The 17,995-nt window shown below is 37.4% G+C and overlaps 1 protein-coding gene across 1 annotated transcript in view; it reads left to right on the forward strand.

The window, feature by feature from the left end:
• Nucleotides 1-10,726, forward strand: part of SV2C (synaptic vesicle glycoprotein 2C) — a gene marked incomplete at both ends in the record, with an annotated part of 73,795 nt that extends 63,069 nt beyond the window's left edge. Inside the window, 4 exons of the mRNA XM_084278045.1 lie at nucleotides 1,057-1,190; nucleotides 2,432-2,635; nucleotides 3,537-3,696; nucleotides 10,543-10,726. Coding sequence (XP_084134171.1) covers nucleotides 1,057-1,190; nucleotides 2,432-2,635; nucleotides 3,537-3,696; nucleotides 10,543-10,726 — 682 coding nt within the window. The remainder of the gene's footprint in view (nucleotides 1-1,056; nucleotides 1,191-2,431; nucleotides 2,636-3,536; nucleotides 3,697-10,542) is intronic.
• Nucleotides 10,727-17,995: the final 7,269 nt, after the last annotated feature.

A 17,995-nucleotide genomic window follows, 5' to 3' on the forward strand; every position in this document is an offset into this window, starting at 1 on the left:
TTATTGCCATACAACAGTTAAAGCATTGCTTTTCAAAGTGTTGCCACTCTGGTGAAGTCTGCCAGCAAAACTGTCCTTTTTTTAGTTGAAGTTTTTTTCCATGCCTTTGTTTGAAATATAAGACATGTCAAAAATAATGATACATTTCTACCTCTGTCCTTTTTGTTTAATGAAGTTATTTTGTACAATTGTACACAAAAAAAAAAAAACAAAACCTTACAACATTTTTCTAGTCCAGTAGCAGTGAGGTTCATCATTGACTTCTTCTATGAATTACTTGGTTCACAACTAGGCATTAAATAATAGTCAGTAGAAAGGAGGATGTTCAGACATAAGAAAAGCTACTGACAACTTGTATATATATAAATATGTGTATATATTTGTGTGTATATATATACACATATCTGTTTTATGTACACAGTAATTGCAATTGCATACACACGCAGAGGAGTAACAAACACATACTTCCAGTTAGATATATAGCTGTGTAACTGGCAGTGTCATTGTTGTGTTCATGTTAAAGCATTTTGCAAAACTGTTTTTTAGCACTTGGACCAGTATGTTTTGTATTTGAGCCTGACAGGGTGCCCAGTGTGTTTATCTGAAGAAAGAAACACACTTTAAAAAAATCTTTCATTCCAGCTTGTTGGCACTAGCAGGTGCTTGTTTGTTTCAAGAAACTGAGTTTCTGGAACATAATCTCCCACTTTCCAACTGTAACATCAAATTACAAGTAGTAATGACTTTACAAGGCTATTATGTGAATGTCATGAAATTCTTTTTGTTTGATGACTAAGGACAAATAATAACAGAAAAATTATCAGAGAACTTGTATTATCATTTGTGGCCAGTACCTGTGTGGGGCTATTTGTCTTGTTAATGCTTTTTTCTGAATGACTGAAATCAGCTAATCATTATTACATCTTCAGAATGCCTTTAGGGAATCATTGTTACTGGGGTTGAGATGTTTTTACACCTATATAGTACATCAACTTGACTTGTTGCTTTTTCTACCCTCTGAGGACAGACTGACAGAAATTATTTGTTATCGGGCAGGTTCATTATGATGAAGTTTAAATCAGTAACCTTTGAAGATTCACTTTTTAAGAACTGTGTGTTTGAAGACATTACTTCGCTGAATACATACTTCAGGAATTGTACTTTCGTGAATACAACCTTTTACAACACAGGTATTATGAGAAAAAACACTCAACAACCTCAGCTGCATGCTGTCATCTTATGTTTGTTGTTTCTGGATTTCTAATAAGGCATACAAGAAGTCCCCCTGTCAGGAATAAAAAGCTATAAAAAGCAACAGGCTTCTGTAATGTTACAGCAAAAGTGAAAGGATTGCACCCACACTGGAGATACCACAGATAATAAACATTTATTTGATTTTATTTATAAAAAGATTCAGTCTGTAGAGGAGAAAATATCTTTGCCACTTTACCTGTAGCTCTAGCCAATGTATTTTTATTTAGTCTAAATGAGACTGGGGAAATGCTTGTTCATTGTGCTTGATGTGGTATGGGAATCTGAATTGATGATTCAAAGTACAAATCTGTAGTCATTCCCACTCTCATAAGTATTGTAACAAAACTGGGAATGTGTATATTTACACACAGAAGACATTTTTTTTCCCTCCAGTTTAATAAAACATAACTGAAAATAGAACGTGGCCAACTAAGCTTGCTGGAGAGACAGGACATTTCTTGTCACTTTCCCATAACTTCAGTAATCAAAACAAGGACAGAGTTAGGTTTCAGAGCAAGCAACACCCAGCTTTCCTTCCATGGAAGGAAGGTATTCTTGATTCACAGTTATTAAGCTGACAGGAGGAACAGAAAGAAAGTGGAAGTACAGTGAGAGATGGCTGAAATGGTATGAGAAGAGGAATGGCCTGAATGTTTGTATGTGGTAACTCATCTGTGCTTAAGCTGAAGACCATGAGGCCTTCTCAGAAATGAAAACTAGTTTAAACTGAATTCTGCAGGCATGCTTCACTTGAAAGGAAGTCAAACCAAACTGAGCATGATCAGCAATCTCATCTGAAAGGCTGTCTGGTGTGGAGATAGCTCTGGTGCTGAGCAAGGCCAAGTGAGAGAAACCCAGTGTTTTTTTATGCAAGACCAACTGGTGCCGAAAGGCCTTAACCAGATACAGTCCCAGCAGAGCTAAAACACAGTAATATCACTTGCCTAATTCTAGGCCTTAGTTGCTTGCTTTCATGAACTTTGCATATTTTCATGAAATTTGCATATTTTTCTAAGATAAAAGGCATCAAAATTAACAGCACTAACTAGTCCCATTTTACAAGGCAACGAAAGCTCCAAGTTGTCATTAAATTTACCTAAACTTGGGATGTTTTTATTTAAAAGCTGTACATGGAGTTGGCTGTTTGCTGAAATGCTTCTTTTTCTTCTTTCCACAGATCTTGAGCAATATAAGTTTGTTGACAGCAGATTGATAAATTGCACATTTTTCCACATCAGGACAGGATGCCAGATTTCTTTCGATGATGACTACAGTGCCTACTGGATTTACTTTGTTAATTTCCTGGGAACTCTGGCAGTGTTACCAGGGAATATTGTGTCCGCTCTCCTGATGGATAGAATTGGACGGTTAACAATGCTAGGTAGAGGCTTCACTTTAAAACAGAAAACACCACCAAAAGCTAAAGCTCTTTTGATGAAGTGACATGTTCTATTTTTAAAGAATTCGGTTCAGAGAGATGCAAACATTCCTTCTGCAGATATTTTGTGTATATAGCATCATAAGTACTGTTTTAAAAAGCCCTCAGTTTAGAAACTCTAAGAACAAAGAGCTGTGGAACCAGTTCCACTATGCCACATGATCAGTCATTATTTAGACATTTTGGATGAGATTTTGGAAGATGCTGGCCATTGTCTTGTCTTTGCTCCAGCTGAAAGAAAAGTGAGATGTGCACAGGCCACCTCAGCTAGTGGAGAAACTCCTTGGAGGAGTCAACTGTCGTTTGCCTGCTATCTGTTTTGCAAAGTAACACAGTTGAAAGATATCTCCTGTGGATTATCTGCAATGACAAATCTGCTTCAAGTTACTTAAATAACAGTGGGGTAGTTCTGTGTTAATTTTCTAGGAGAATATCTTTATATAAATGCAATTCATAGAATCATAGAATGGTTTGTGTTGGAAGGGACTTTAAAGGTCATCTAGTTCCAACCCCTACTCAGTGTTTTTATTGCTACAGTATGTGAATGAGTAATTGCAGAAGATGATAAACAAGGAAAAGTGGGGGTATTATTCTCCCGACAGCTTGCTTTGGAGATTCAGAGAGGGTTATAGCTTAATACATCCTAATATTTCAGGAGATACATTTTTTTTCTATGAACCCCTTGCAACGTTTGTCAGCAGACAAGGTCTCAGTTTTTGACTCAAATATATGGGTCAGTTATTTATCTACACTGTGTGCATACAAAAACATTAGACAAAACAAAGAAAGATCATTCTTTAATACAGCTCCACTTCATGTTTTGTTTTGCTTGTCTTGTACCTAGGTGGTTCCATGGTTCTTTCTGGCATCAGCTGTTTTTTCCTGTGGTTTGGGACCAGTGAATCCATGATGATAGGTATGTTGTGCCTCTACAATGGCCTCACCATCTCGGCTTGGAACTCTCTAGATGTCATTACTGTGGAGTTGTATCCTACAGACAGAAGGTATGTCAGATACACGTTCCCTAACCTCATTGACACTATGTCTATGGACCAGCAGAAATGGTAATTAGAAATGGTAATGTAAGAGCTTTAAAGAGATAGTGATGCTTTGAGTGTGCCAAATAAGTAGCTTGTCTTATGAATAGAAAGGAGAATGTTATATATTGTGAGTAAAGATATAAAAGTTGTATTTTCTTGATTAAACTGGCCAAGAAAGACATTGCTGATACATATTGTGGTTCATGATTTTTTCAAAAAAATCCCTAACTGATGGGACCATCACTGCCAGTTTTTGGTAGACGGATTATAAGGGAATAAGTAATTCTGGAAGTCACTTCCTGACATGTCTCTTTTTAGTCTAGGGAAAAGCTTCTCCATGTTTCATGGAACTCTTTGAAAATCAATACCTGCAGGGACCACAAATAACATGTTTCCCAGAAATTTTTCTTACTTATTTTTTTATTCAGACCAGTTACAGTTTAATAACCACCTCGGATGGTCCTGGCATTTATTCTAAGAGTCATCTGATCTCCATAACCTGGCACAACTTCCAAAGTTTGCTGGAAAATTCCAGCTTCTGCAAGTAGGGATGAACAGCTTTTCCAGGTGTATATGTCACATGAAGCTGCCTGATAGGGTTTTGCATATGAGGTCTTTCAGACTTAAGATAATGCCCTCTTTCACTTCAGAGCTGCATAGAGTGAATCTGGTCGTGAAACTGGCTTCCAGATTCTCCTCAAAAGGCAATGTAGGCACAAAATCTTTGTTCAGTCTGACACTATTTTACTATTCCAATATCTACTTTGTTCTTACTCCTGATCAGTGAAAGGACTAAAACCAGCAGCAAAAGGCAGCTGGCGGTTGGGCTAGAAGAAAGTGTGTAGGAGGCCAGTTCAGGCTATCATGCACAAGAGACCAGACTGGCCAGCCCCTCCTTTTCCTCCTGTACAGCTCCTTTTGGAGACCAGCCAGTTGTCAAACCTCTGGGACTTTGCCAGTGTCATGCAGTGTAATAGAAAAGGTGTTTCATAAATTGTACTCCAGGTTATGTAGGGATCATACTGGCTTTTTGCCAGCTAGGGGTGTGGTGAGCAATTTGGAAATGTGCAACATATATGATACATGGCATACATTTCAGTTTCCTCTTCATCAGCTGCCTGCCCTCAGGGCAGAGTTTGCTTCAAATTCTTAACAGATTTGGATTCTGTACTCATTTACTTTCATCTACCTATTTACATTTTAACTTACTAATGCCTAGATTTGAGGTAATTAAGTAGTTAGTCCTTATATTTTTGGTAAATACTTTCAAAATTTATGCCATTTTAGCACAGCTTTTGCCTGGATGTTCTTTATAAAATCTTGGTTGATTTGCACAACTGTTAAAATAAGAGATGTTAGAGGGTGAAGAGATTTCAAATGGTCGATTGGTAGGTGACGAAGTTGTGTGGAAAGGTGAAGATACATTGCTAAAACTAGTGATAGGTAGGTTTCTGTCTCCCAGATGACACACATGGTGATAGCAAACAATCATTTGATAGTATTACTTTTTTGTTTTTACTTGTCAATACTCAAATTTTAAAAGACATTAATGATGTGTAGCTATAAATGAGCTGATTTCTAATAAACGGGTCAATCAACCCAGCTCCGCAGTGTAAAGAACTTGTATTAATTAATCTATTGTCTCATCTTTTATCCTGTTTTTTGCCTTATCTTCTTAATGGCCTGTGCTGTTCTGAACTATCAGTGGGTCCTGAACAGTCTTTGGTAGGTCATTACCCACTTGAAGGCCAAATCAAACTATTCCATAACTCTAAAAGCTTTGCTCTGAAAGAGGGTTAATAAATGTCTTGCAAGCATTTTTGGGTTTTCTAGAGTGCTTCTCTACTCTTTCATAAACTTGCTGTATTTTCCAATCACTGCTTTGAAAAGAAGTGATGTAGAAATGGAGGTCCAGGAAAACGATGTGGTTAAAAATGAGTTTAGGTGCCTGATTTGACATGTGTGGTGGCAATAATCCCAGTCACTATGCATTTTAGAAGGGCTGAAAGTGTGACTTCCACTGCAGATATAAGTGCTAAGCACTTCAGCGACACAAACCTGGAGGTGATAAGCCAGGCACCCAGAAACAGTGAAATGCGTATTTAATGACTGTTTAGTTATCTCTAAGTGCCTTGCTCACAACAGATAAAAATTCTGCAGCTGGGGTAGGGATTATATCCTTTCTCCTGACACCACTCAACTACCTTAACTTCGAGACTGTTTTCTCATCTTGCAATCCCTAATCTTATTCACAGTTCACTTTCCAAGTTCTGCAGCAGATGAAGAAAACCAAATTTCCTTCACTACATTTATGTTTTACCCTCAAGCTCTCTTTGTTCTGTGCATTGGCAGAGTGATGAGGAAAAAAACTATTGTGTGATAGGTAATTATGGCTTATGTTGTAATGTGTGTGCCCAAGGGGCTTGCAATAATATGCAGTTTCCTTATTCTGCCTGTAATAGAAATATGAATTAAAAAAAAAAGTTTAAAATCTCTGATGAAGTAACATTTAGGAGATTTTTATTACTTTAAAATGCAATCATTACTGTCACATAAATAATAAAAATCTTCTTTCGAGCTAACTTGGGAAGCACCAACTTAATATGCCAAGACCCTCTCCAAGAAGCGGATACAACAAATAACTCAAATGCAAACAGAAATCAGACTAGAAACACATCTCATCCCACAGAGTAAATCAAGGTCATAGTGCATCAGATAACCAACAATTCATCAGTTTTACTACACCTGGATTTGAATCTTGGCCAAGAATATTTAGAATTCAAGATGTGCTATGAAATGAAGTCATCCTGCTCTGCCTTTTTTTAATACCTCTGAAATTAGTTCATAAGGGTTAGGTAATAACTAAGTCGCCTACCTTCAGTCAATTATCTTTCCCTCTTCTTCTTGAGCCCTGACAACGTCTACCTAGAGAAATCAACATTGTTCACCAAGTCTGTTGTACTGTTGTGGCTTTCAGAAAAGAAATTTTCAATTCTTCTGAGTCATAACATAATCACTGATTTACAGTAGTCTTCCTGACAGCTATTTTCTACTGCCATCCTGTGGTTGTGGTTCAACTGCGTTTTGCTGAAATTTCATGTTAATGTTTTTAAGTTATGACAAGGCGAGCTATGTAATTGCCTTGGGCAGTAGTCCAAGGCAGGAAAGCAAACTCCACAGTTTTACTTGCACTCCGAATGCTATAATTGGGCAGGCTGCAATATGCATCTTTGTACTAAGTTTTAAAAAGATCTTTAAAAGTCTGGATATTAGAAAATTGTCCACAGCACATTCAGGAAATCTGCTTTAATAGCCTTTGCATATTAATCAACACCCACAAAAGGGATATTCAGAGATTTTTGTAACTTGCTGGATAGGCTCAGCACTAGTTCTGACAAGAATGTTATCAAATACCTGTTTGACACCTTCAGTAGCACTCCACTGCAGGACAATGAAGTTTTTAGGTGCTCTAACCATCAGCAATAAAGTGGGCCTGAAGTATTTTATACAGGAAAATATGCACCTGGTCTAAGAAGGAACATATACGGTGACCAGGAAACGAGCTCTTTTAATCTAGAGACTTAGATAATCCCTCTATTTTTAAAGCTTTGGACTCTTGCCATTTTTATGTAGGGCTTGGGTGAAAGGAAGTAAGGGGTTTTCTTTGTTGCAGCTCTCCCAGCAACAGAAGTAAAATACATTGGGGAAAATTCCTTTTCCCTAACATCCAGCTTTCTCTCAGACCTGACACTGTAGGACTTCTGCTTTTTTCTGTTACTGAACTAAAATGTTTAGGGTTTTTTTATGACAATCACAAATTGGCTCACCAGCATTATCTTACTGATGTTCCTGAACAATTTAATGACATTCTCTAGCTGAATAAGGGATTCTTACCCATTAGGAATCTTAAACAGTAATAAGAATTGTTCATGGAATGAAAAAAAACATTTCTGTGGCAGTGCCTTACCCAGTAACTGATGAACATACTGGAAAGTGGTGTGTATAGTAATCACAGAATCTAGGGGTTGGAAGGGACATCAATGGTCTTGCGCCTGTGGATTTTATCCCTTAGCTTATTCATGATGCTGAGATGACACATCACATGTCTGATCACTTGCAGAAGTTCTGTGTACTCTATCACTTTCCTTAAATACTGTAGTAGAGGCTGTACTAGTGCTACAAGGGAAGAGTATGCTCAGTTATGTATGTGAATTCTGGCGTATTTATTCCCTGGCTGTTTTTACTCCTCTGGATTTGGCAGAATTAATTATAAAGCATGAATTAATACAGATTTTAGCTGATTTGAATCACAAAAACTCTTCTAAGAAAGATGTTTAAAACCCAACAAGTCTGAATTGACTATTCTTAGAGCTCAAGAGTTTGCATAATGATTTTGTTCTGGCTGTTAGTACTGAATAAAACCACATTCAAATGGAGTATTAATATTGAAGTATATAAAGGCAGAAGGTTAAACAGTGACAACACTTTTCAGGTACAGGTTGCAACAACGTTCTACTTAAGCCTGTAAAAATCTCACTGTTCTTGCCAATGCTGTGCATATTTTCGGTAAAAGCACATACCTGAAAACTACTTACAGATCAAAAGATCAAAATTCTACTGCATTGTTCATTTTGTATCATCAGGACAGCCAAATGCAATAAAAGTAAACTTTGTCTTACTCTTCTTTCTTCATAATTTGATAACATTTATGGGATTAGACTAATCATGACAGTTCGAAAAATTAAATAAGTCACTTTTACAGAGCAGAACTGTTTTTCCAGTGCCAACAAATTATCTTTATTTGGCTCAAATATAAGAGATACTGTATTACAAAATTGCTTTAAACCATAATAACATAATCTCAGGCATATAGGCTATAATAAATCTAAATCACACTGGCAGCCCTAAATGTGTTATCTGTAGAACCCAGCACATGAAAAGTAATGGTCCAAATTGCTCAGAAAATTATATTCAGACCCCTGCTATAACTAGTTGATATAAACAAATAGCATCTGTGAAACAGCTTACCTTTATAAGACAGTGTAAACTAACACTGAATATAAGCATCCCCATATGTTTTGTGCTATTGGCTTTCCAAAGATTTCCTGCCTGTATCTATCCAAATTTGCTTTAGCTATATCAGTGTATTCTTTGGGGAGTTCTGGTTTCTCTCTGAACATGCTGAAGCTGCTGATGTCTGTTTTCTCTATGTGAACATTTTTTAACCTGTTATTGTTATTTGAGGGTCAGTTTGGTTTTATCAGTACTGGAAGATGAAGAAATAGTATTTACATGTGTAGACACTGATCCCAACCAGTCACCACCATGCATGAAAGAGGTCAGGATTAGAACTCCTTTCCTCTCCTTCTTCCCCTGACTTGTCCACATGAAGTCCCTTTTCCAGGCTTCTGCAGTCTTTCACCTCTTCCTACCCGCTTGTAATGAAATCTGTTTTACCACAGTCTTTCTTCTTCATGTTCCTCCTTCCAATCCACACTCTTATCCACCACAGAACATGCTCTATCTGGAGCTCTTCTGACGTTCTGCTTTATCTGCCCTTGTAGTAGAGATATTTCTGTAGTAGAGATTTGATCTTTTCATCACAGGCTTTGAAAGATTACTGTGTGACCCTTCATAGCTTCCTTCAGAGTAAATTTACTTCCTATGAATTCAGGCTATGTCTGAGTACAAGACTTCCTTTTCTTCAGATGCACCTCCATACAATAACTAGGGCTCTTTTTAGTCACTCAGGTCATTAGCAGTTAATCCCAGCTCTTTAGACTGCAGGCTTTTTCCTTCTAATGGCAGCACTTCATATTAGCAAGAAAGAAACACTTTGTTGTGAAAATAAGTATCTATCCTCCTGATACTATTTTATCCCAATGAGCACAGTGTGAGCTCCATACAGTCCTTCTTTCCTTTTCCTCTAAGAGATGTGAGAAATGTTAAAAGATTCCAGCATCATTTAGACGTTTTTATTAGGACACTTCTGGTAGGAGAAGGTTATTCCTGCAGCTATGAATTATGCACTCATGTCAAAACACAATTTATTAATAGGATGGCAGTATACATAATACATCTATGCATGGGATACCAAACATCTAAAATTCTTAATCCAGGCTAGTAAAAACACAGCACTGCAATGTAAAACTCCTCTGAGTTGCCAGGTCACACTTTCTGTTGGCAACCCATTTCCTTTCCCTAACCAATTTCCTTTCCCTTTTTCCCACAGTTTCTCAGATATCAGTTCTACACCAAGTGTTATGTGTGTGTGTGTGCATGTGCTTATGCCCTAATCTCTTTAGCACTAACAGACAAACATCCATTATTATTGGAGTTCTCATTATCCTTTTGAAAAAGCACCGGTTGAACATGTATGCCTGCAAGAGATCCATTTCTATTCAGTATCCCAAGATGATCACCCTTGTATTCTGGTTACTTCTTTCCAAAATCACCAGGTAGCTCTCAAAAGATTTCCCACCTCCTGTCTCCCAAAGCAATTTTAAGCAGTTTTAAGTGTTCAAGTGTTACTGAATTTCCATTTCCACATCCTTTGTTCAACTGTAGAGGTATAAAGTTACCTATTCAGTCATTCATTTCACATTTTGGTCCCCGAGGCAGCAGAATGAATTTGCCCCAATAAAATGCTGTAGCTGCTGAGCTTTGATTTTGTATTATAAAGACAGGCCCAGAATTCTTGTTGGCATATACACTGTTTGGGATATTGGGGCTATACTGACTTATTCCCACCCAGAATTTGTCCCAAAGGCTTTATTCCATTTTTTAACTTTCTTCTGTTTCTTCTTCTAGGGCAACAGGCTTTGGCTTTTTGAATGCACTATGCAAAGCAGCAGCTGTACTTGGAAACTTAATATTCGGGTCTCTTGTTGGTATCACCAAAGCAATCCCAATTCTCCTTGCTTCAACTGTTCTGGTATGTGGAGGTCTGGTAGGACTTCGGCTTCCTGACACAAGAACCCAGGTGTTGATGTAACTGGAAAAAGCCATTTACTATTAACTTCCTTCTCCGTACAAATGTTGACTCTCCTGACTGATGGTGCAAAGGCTTCAGATTCTCAACGCTTAGTAGAGTGCTCAGATGTCAGAAATCAAATTCAAAAGATGCTTTGGAGTGGCAGAGATTTAGAAACCTCTGCACAAAAGTTTTAAATTTCACTTTTGTTTGCTTGCATACGTTGCTATTCAAAACCACCTAACTTCAAACTGCAAAGCTACCTCTTAAAACATTTGGTGATATGTCCAGGAAGGCAAAAACCTTCCTGATAATTAGATATTTAAAATGCAAGCAGTTATATTATTTAAAAATACATGCTAAATTTGGCCATGTCATTGTGAGCTTTTGTGACAGTACAGACACGCAAATCAATTAATTAGCAGTATTGATGCAGAGAATGTTAATACTACATGTATCAATGCATGCAGCACTGATTGGGAAACTACAGATTGCATCAGCACTGAGAATACTGACCTTCTGCAGCCGTGCTTAGATGGTAAAAACTTGTGGCAATGCCTCTTTCTGGGGAAAACCTTTTAGGTAGGCTAAATCTAAAGTAAAGATTACTAGCTACAGCCCATATTTGCTGAGGAGAAGGCAACAGGTATCGCAAGGAGATGAAGAGCCTATATGGATGAGCAGCAAAGAGAGTAAAAAAATAAGCACTTTCACTCTTTGATGCTGATTCCCTCAAATTTTTTTTCTATTATTCTCACGGCATCTGGAATATTTTTGCCATTTAAAAAAAGTTAATTTTGTCTTAATCCAGGAGTGAATCAATACAAATATTTATCTTGTTGTAGGTATGAATAAAAATGGCAGGCATGAATCAGACTAGTGAACTATATGAAAAATAAGATGTTTTCTGAAAATTTTTTATTTATTTATATTTCTAATGTTTTTCTTTGCCACAGAACGGTTATAAAAATCGTGTGGCTGTAGAATGCCACCTAGTAAATTTAATCAGGCTATAACTTCAATTTAGAGTATAATGTAATTAAAGCTTCTCAAAAGATATTTTTAATATCCAAACAAAGAAAAAAGTAATAAAACCCACCTTCATTACTTTCATAGTTTATACACTTCTTTATATAACTATTTTATCAGCTGATTTTTAATAGTTCTAGAAAAATCTCACCATTTAAAATCTCTTGAGGTCCCTTCCAACCCCTATAATTCTGTGATTTTCAAGTATCTCTGTGAAAGCTCACAAGTAATAATCCACACCAAGTCTGCATCAAGTGGTAATGTTTTAACCAAGTGCCAGGATGGATGGAAAGTAAACGGTAGTAAATACATTCCTTCTAAGGCATACGCTGTGAACCATTCTGGATTAAAATAGAGAGTTCCTCAACAGTCCTACTGCTCTGCAAAAGGCTATAGGATCTCTGTAAAATGTCAGCAGTAAAAATTGAATAGAAATACACCTCTAAAGTTAGCAGACAAGAGGGGTGGATACTTCGATGACAGAAACTGACATTGCTTTCAATGGAACTAAGACAACTCATATCAGCTGATGAATTATCTGCAGTTTCAAGTTTCAAAGAATAAATTTAGTATAAAAGATGAGGGAAAATTTGTCAGTATTTTGTCTCATTGTGTCTGACAACATTTATTAGGTGGTTGAATCATTGCCAAAGAAATTAGGCTTTTAGGTAAGGTCATCATCATAATAGGATAGATATTTTTGGGTTTTTTCATTAATTTTTCTCTTGTTTGTATGTGTGAACTTAGCTTGGGTAGTAATATCTATCACTGCTTTGTGCGTAACTCATTGTCTTAGTAAAATTGAAAGACTCAATAGAAGTCCATATCAGCAGATCATTCATTACATTTAAAATTCATTGTTTAATTTACTGATTCTGTAAATTATGTATTTCAGTTATTAATGAATGCCTGTGCTACACATTGTAGAACCAAAATGTTAGCCCAAGATGCTGTTTGGAAAACTAATGGGGATTTTTTTGATGCTGATAATTTATATATGATATAGTAAGAAACAAAGTTTAGAAAGTGTGTTTATTTTGCAATATAAATAGTCAAAATATTTGTGATTAAATATTTTATATTTAAATCTGACATGAGCATGTCTTGAAAATTTCTAAACTATGTTTAAAAAAAAGGAGGAAAATCATTTTTCACCAGGTTAAGAACAAAATGCTGGTCTTAGTTTCGCTTCTGTGCCTTTTGTCTAGTAGTCATAGTCTTTGCATTATTTCAAGGCTGTTTTCTCCAAGGAGAATTAAATCTGAGTCCTGTTTCTCTGTACCATTCGTTAGTAACATTTGCCCACCTCCTTGTACTTACTGTACACCTTCCTTTGAAATCTGAAGCCTCTGTACGTGTTTGGAGTAAGCATCATCAGCAATGGTAAAATATTACATTGTCTTGCTATGTACTGTCCACTTAAAAGTAGTATATTCTGTCCACCTCTGTATGTAATTCTGAAGAACACCGAGATCCAACACTTCATTCCACCTGACCAGTGTGGAGGAAATGAGCCACAGAAAAATAAGGTTCAACTTTTGAAGGCCATGGTTCAAGGTTAACACACTGAGATCTCATTTTATGCTGATTCCAATGCTGGTTCTTATCCTAAATCCTGACAACATCATAAGTATGTGATTAACTCTGAACGAAGCAGAATATGGCAACAAGAGGAATTAGTAAAGGCAAATCCTAAATACATGAACCTTGCATGGTCTGGGAAAGTTCCAAGGTAGAAAAATTAAAAAAGAGTACTGGGTAGGAAAAGGGAGAAAAAGTAAATGGAAGAGATGAACAAATCAAAAAATCCACAAACCTTTCCAACATATTAACCAAAACCTAAAGCTAGAAGCTTCCTAGCTGGTGAACCAGTTCACTCAAACGATTTGAATTCGCGCACAAGTCTGCATCAAAGCTGTTTGAATAATCGTTCGGGCTTGAGTGCAGTAAAGATTCATCTCATAAGGAAGTGAATGCAATTTCAAGCTATAAATACTTGGTAAAATAAGTACCATCCACAGGCAGGAGCAGAAATATTTAATCTATTGAGATCTGGACACAAATGTTACTCACATTGTAAGCAAAAGTGATAACGGCTGGTCTTCAGTGAATCTGTCTTTTTTTGCAGGTTCCAAAACAATCTCGGGTAATAAATATTGGGCAGTAGGAACTACACTTCTTTTTTGTTGTCTATTCAGTATATGTCATGCAAAGTGTTACTTAGTGGCCTGTTTAGATCCCTGATACACCACAGCGAATTTAACTTGATAGAATTAGTGTATCAGAGTTCTCTAATAGATATAATCAAAATTGCTTATTTGTCTGGTTTGGTCACTGAATTGACTGACCAATAATTGGAAGTTCCTTTCATTTTAAATTGAAACAGAATATAAGGTCTAGTGCTCTTCTCCTGTAAAACTGAGAGGCTCATCCCAATGACAGCAATGACAAAAAATACCGTGGACCCTCTAGACAGAAAAGACTTAACAGCATTTAAAATAGTATTATCCATGATGGCCAACTACTTCAAAATTTGAAAATTCTCCACAAAAGAGACAAAATAAGGGGTTTTTTTTGGCATGTAAATTTTCTGTTAATTAGCCTTGCTCCTTACATGGTTTCCAATAGTAGAGTTTGACTTAGCACATTCTTATTTTTTGATAGCTATTCATTGTGTTTGTGTGTTTTAACCAGATTTGCTGTATTCACTTTATCACCTCGTTGGCTGGAAGCACGCACTACAACATTCAGTACGTCTTGCATTGATTGCTGAGTACAGACTCCTAGCAAGGGAGCCAGGACCAGGTGTTCATGGCTTCTGGAATGGAACTGCTAATGAATGACATATTGGGAAGCCTTCTTCCTCTGTGCTTGATTTTAACCAGTGCCTTTCCAGAGGTGCTGAACTGTGACAGGTGAAAAAGTGTTAGCCCTCCTTCCTGATTCCTCCAGTAGTCTACTCTTTGTTCACCATTTTGGACAAGTAAGACTGCTGACTTAAGCTCTGCTCTCTTTCTCTTCATGCCATTCCATTCATTTCATCCCAAACTGCTTTTCTTACCAGAGGGCTAAGCTTAAAGAGAGTCCATATTCCTCCTGCTCTTGCTTGTGTCTGACTTCACAGTAACTTTCAGTAGGAAGGTTTGCCACTTACCTTTTGCAATTTGGCCATCTCTTTTCAAATGGAGATAGAAAGCGAACTCAAAAGTGGTTCAGACAATCTTACCCTTTTAAGGTAATGAGATGCGACAATTCCCTTCATATCCAGAAGGCTTGTGGATTGTACCTAATACAAGGAGGGGTCTTCCCTCAGAATGACTCTTGTTGGGCTCCTTCTACTGTGGAGGCAGATATGGGAGAATCTTCTTGTCTGTGTGCCTGGCTCAGCAATGTTTGGAGGAAATGTTACTCTCTGCTCCTGTTTTCTTTTTTCCTACCATTATGGAGCTTTATCTTCATGTAACTGCTCTTGAGGCACAACTGCTGATTCCAATTCTTAGCAATATAAGATAGTCCTCAGCCTCTCCTTTGGACAGCCTCTGTGTGATGGGTTTTAGCTCTCTTCCCCATTCTGAGTTTTAAAAATTTTCTTAGTCAGAGAAAGATGTTTGTATCTAGTTGCACCTCTTTATATAAACAAGATGATACCGTGCTAATACAACCTACAAGCCATGTTTCCTGTGTAATAACCTGGAAATGCAATTGAAATTTCAATCACAGTGTTAAAAAATGAATCCTTTCACTCAGGGGGTCAAAGACACAAGAAGTGAAAACAGAAATGCTCTACTTCCTCTTGAGTCTTGAAAGAAAACACATGTTTTGTAATCATATTCCAGAAGAAAACACATCTGAAAGACTTCTTCTCCTCTGCATTTCCTGTCCTATTGTTCATTAAACTCACAGTAAAATATTAGGTATTTGCTTGAATTAATATTTCCCAAGTGCAGGAAATATGGTATGAAAAGACAGACTTTTGCCTGCAGTTTGGAGGCAAGACAGGGATCAGGCAGTGAGGTGAAATTAACGAAGACATGTTAGCCAGAAAATCTGGAACTCAATTCAGAACCCAAGCACCAATTTATAATTCTGCTTACAGATCTCCCTAGCTCTCACTCACCCTTATTCAGTCTACAAACAGCGCACATGTTGAAATCAGCCGTGTTTGCTTTCTTCCAGCATTGACAGTTTCAGCCAAGTGATGCAAAATATTTTTAGATCCATTATCTGCATTCTTTATTTTTATTGCAGTGGTGAATACACTACTTCTTTCTCCCCAGGAAGGATCCTCTAATATTCAGTCCTACTTTAGCATGTAAGATTATATAGAAACTTCATCCACATCCAGTACCTTTCTTTAATGCAGAGACTTACCATGTCATTAACAGGAAAAATACAAAAAGGGCCCAATAGATTTACCTTTCTTATTTGATAGTAGGCTTAATTATCTACAAAGAGCCTGACCTATAATAACAAAGCCATTATTTCTAGTCCTTGGAGTACATTCTGTCTAACTAAAAATGCATAATGCAGTAATTGCTACCAGTCTCCTTCCACAACATACAAATTAGATTTACTAGAACTAAAATACTTAGGATAAAATGGGGAAAAGTACAGGTGTAATTGCTTTCTGGGTAAACGATCTTACCTGCTTGACATACTGCTCACTTCTGACCAGTACACAGCACAATAACCGAGGTTTGGCAGTTACTTAACAAAGGTATTTGGATGAGGATGACCTGACACAAAAGTGTTGTCCTTTCCAGGGTAGTTGTGAATGCATTCTAACAGCACACAGCTGAAAAGAATTGTAGTGATCTTGTCCCTACTCTGGCCATCAACACTTCTCAGCTGTAGCTAGACACATCAGTCTGCAAGTGAGAGAAAGAAATTGCTGGCAGGCTGGCTTTCATCACTCTCTCTACAGCTGGCCACCTAAGCTCTTTTCCTAAGATCCTAAGGATCTGCTTTTTTGCTCAGCCTCCTACTTTCAACTTTTGGACATCTACCACCTGCCACTCATTTTTTGCCAACAGTCCTGAGCAAGCAAATTGAAGCTACTTGCTGCTAATGAACAGCATTCATAACTCAACACAAGGACAGTACTCTGCAAGTGTCCAACATCTTTGTGTTGTTCCAGTTTCATTTGTTTCTAGAGCTAGAGTTGTCACCTAGCATTTCTCTCTGATAATACTGCATGTCTTCTACAATACATGTCTTCTATCCTCTTAATGTCTGCCTAGTAGATACATGCCTGTTCTTCACTGGCTGTATGATAAAAGCCATTCTTGAACTTCATGTAGGCCCTTACCCAGTTAAAAGGTGAGCCTACAAGAGAAGACAGTCAGGAAAACAACAGTGAAACAGGTTCAAATTAAACGCAAACCATGAGGAGTGAGATTTCAAGGCCTTTGGATCAACTCCTTTTACTTTTGTCAGCTGTCTTCCTTTAATCCTAGCCTGCAGCTAGCTATATGATAGTGTATTGTAATGAAGTATTACACATAAGTCAGTATATATATAGACAGACGTGGATAAGTATACACACACATATATATACACAAACCTGCCTGCAACACAGGCGAATGTGAGTCTTAAAAAACGGCAGAAGCATCTCGATCTCAGTGATATAAAGTGTTACTTTCTGCAATATGCATTACACATTAGGCTTTGGACACAAATTAACATCCTGCTCTATTTCTTGTGCAAACTTCATTTACGTCCAAAGTTGTTGGGATGCTGAGATTCATCTTTGCTGGCCATTAGCTTTCGATCACCAGAAGGCAACTCCTAAAATGGTCTGAAAAATAAGCTGTAGCCTTCCCCCACCCACCTCTCTGACCCCCGCCGCACTGCGCCAAACAGCAAAACAGCACTTCATGCAAAGACAGTGGTCATGTTTCAGCAACTAGGAGACACAGCACTCTCAGACACATAAAATCCTAGAAGCTATGAATTTTTGTCTTACTCAAAACACTCCACATGGATCTCAACGTGTTAATTTCTGTGTAACCTGTGAGAAAATGTCTGTGACTTCCTGTGATGCATTTTATTTTGTTCCTGCATGTATAGCTGCAGTCGTTCTAGTAATGTGGCTGAACAATTGTTTGCTTCTATTCTTATCAGAAATCTTTGACCAGCGTGAAACAGAGCCATTGCCAGGGTGTCTGTCAATTAATGATTAACTAAGATCTTCTACAGTAATTAGTGCTGTATAAAATAACTGTGGCCATAATGTGAGCAAATCCATGGTGAAAATAGCAG

This window comes from Gallinula chloropus (genome assembly GCF_964237585.1).
Source record: "Gallinula chloropus genome assembly, chromosome: Z".
In the NCBI taxonomy this organism is placed as follows: domain Eukaryota; kingdom Metazoa; phylum Chordata; class Aves; order Gruiformes; family Rallidae; genus Gallinula; species Gallinula chloropus.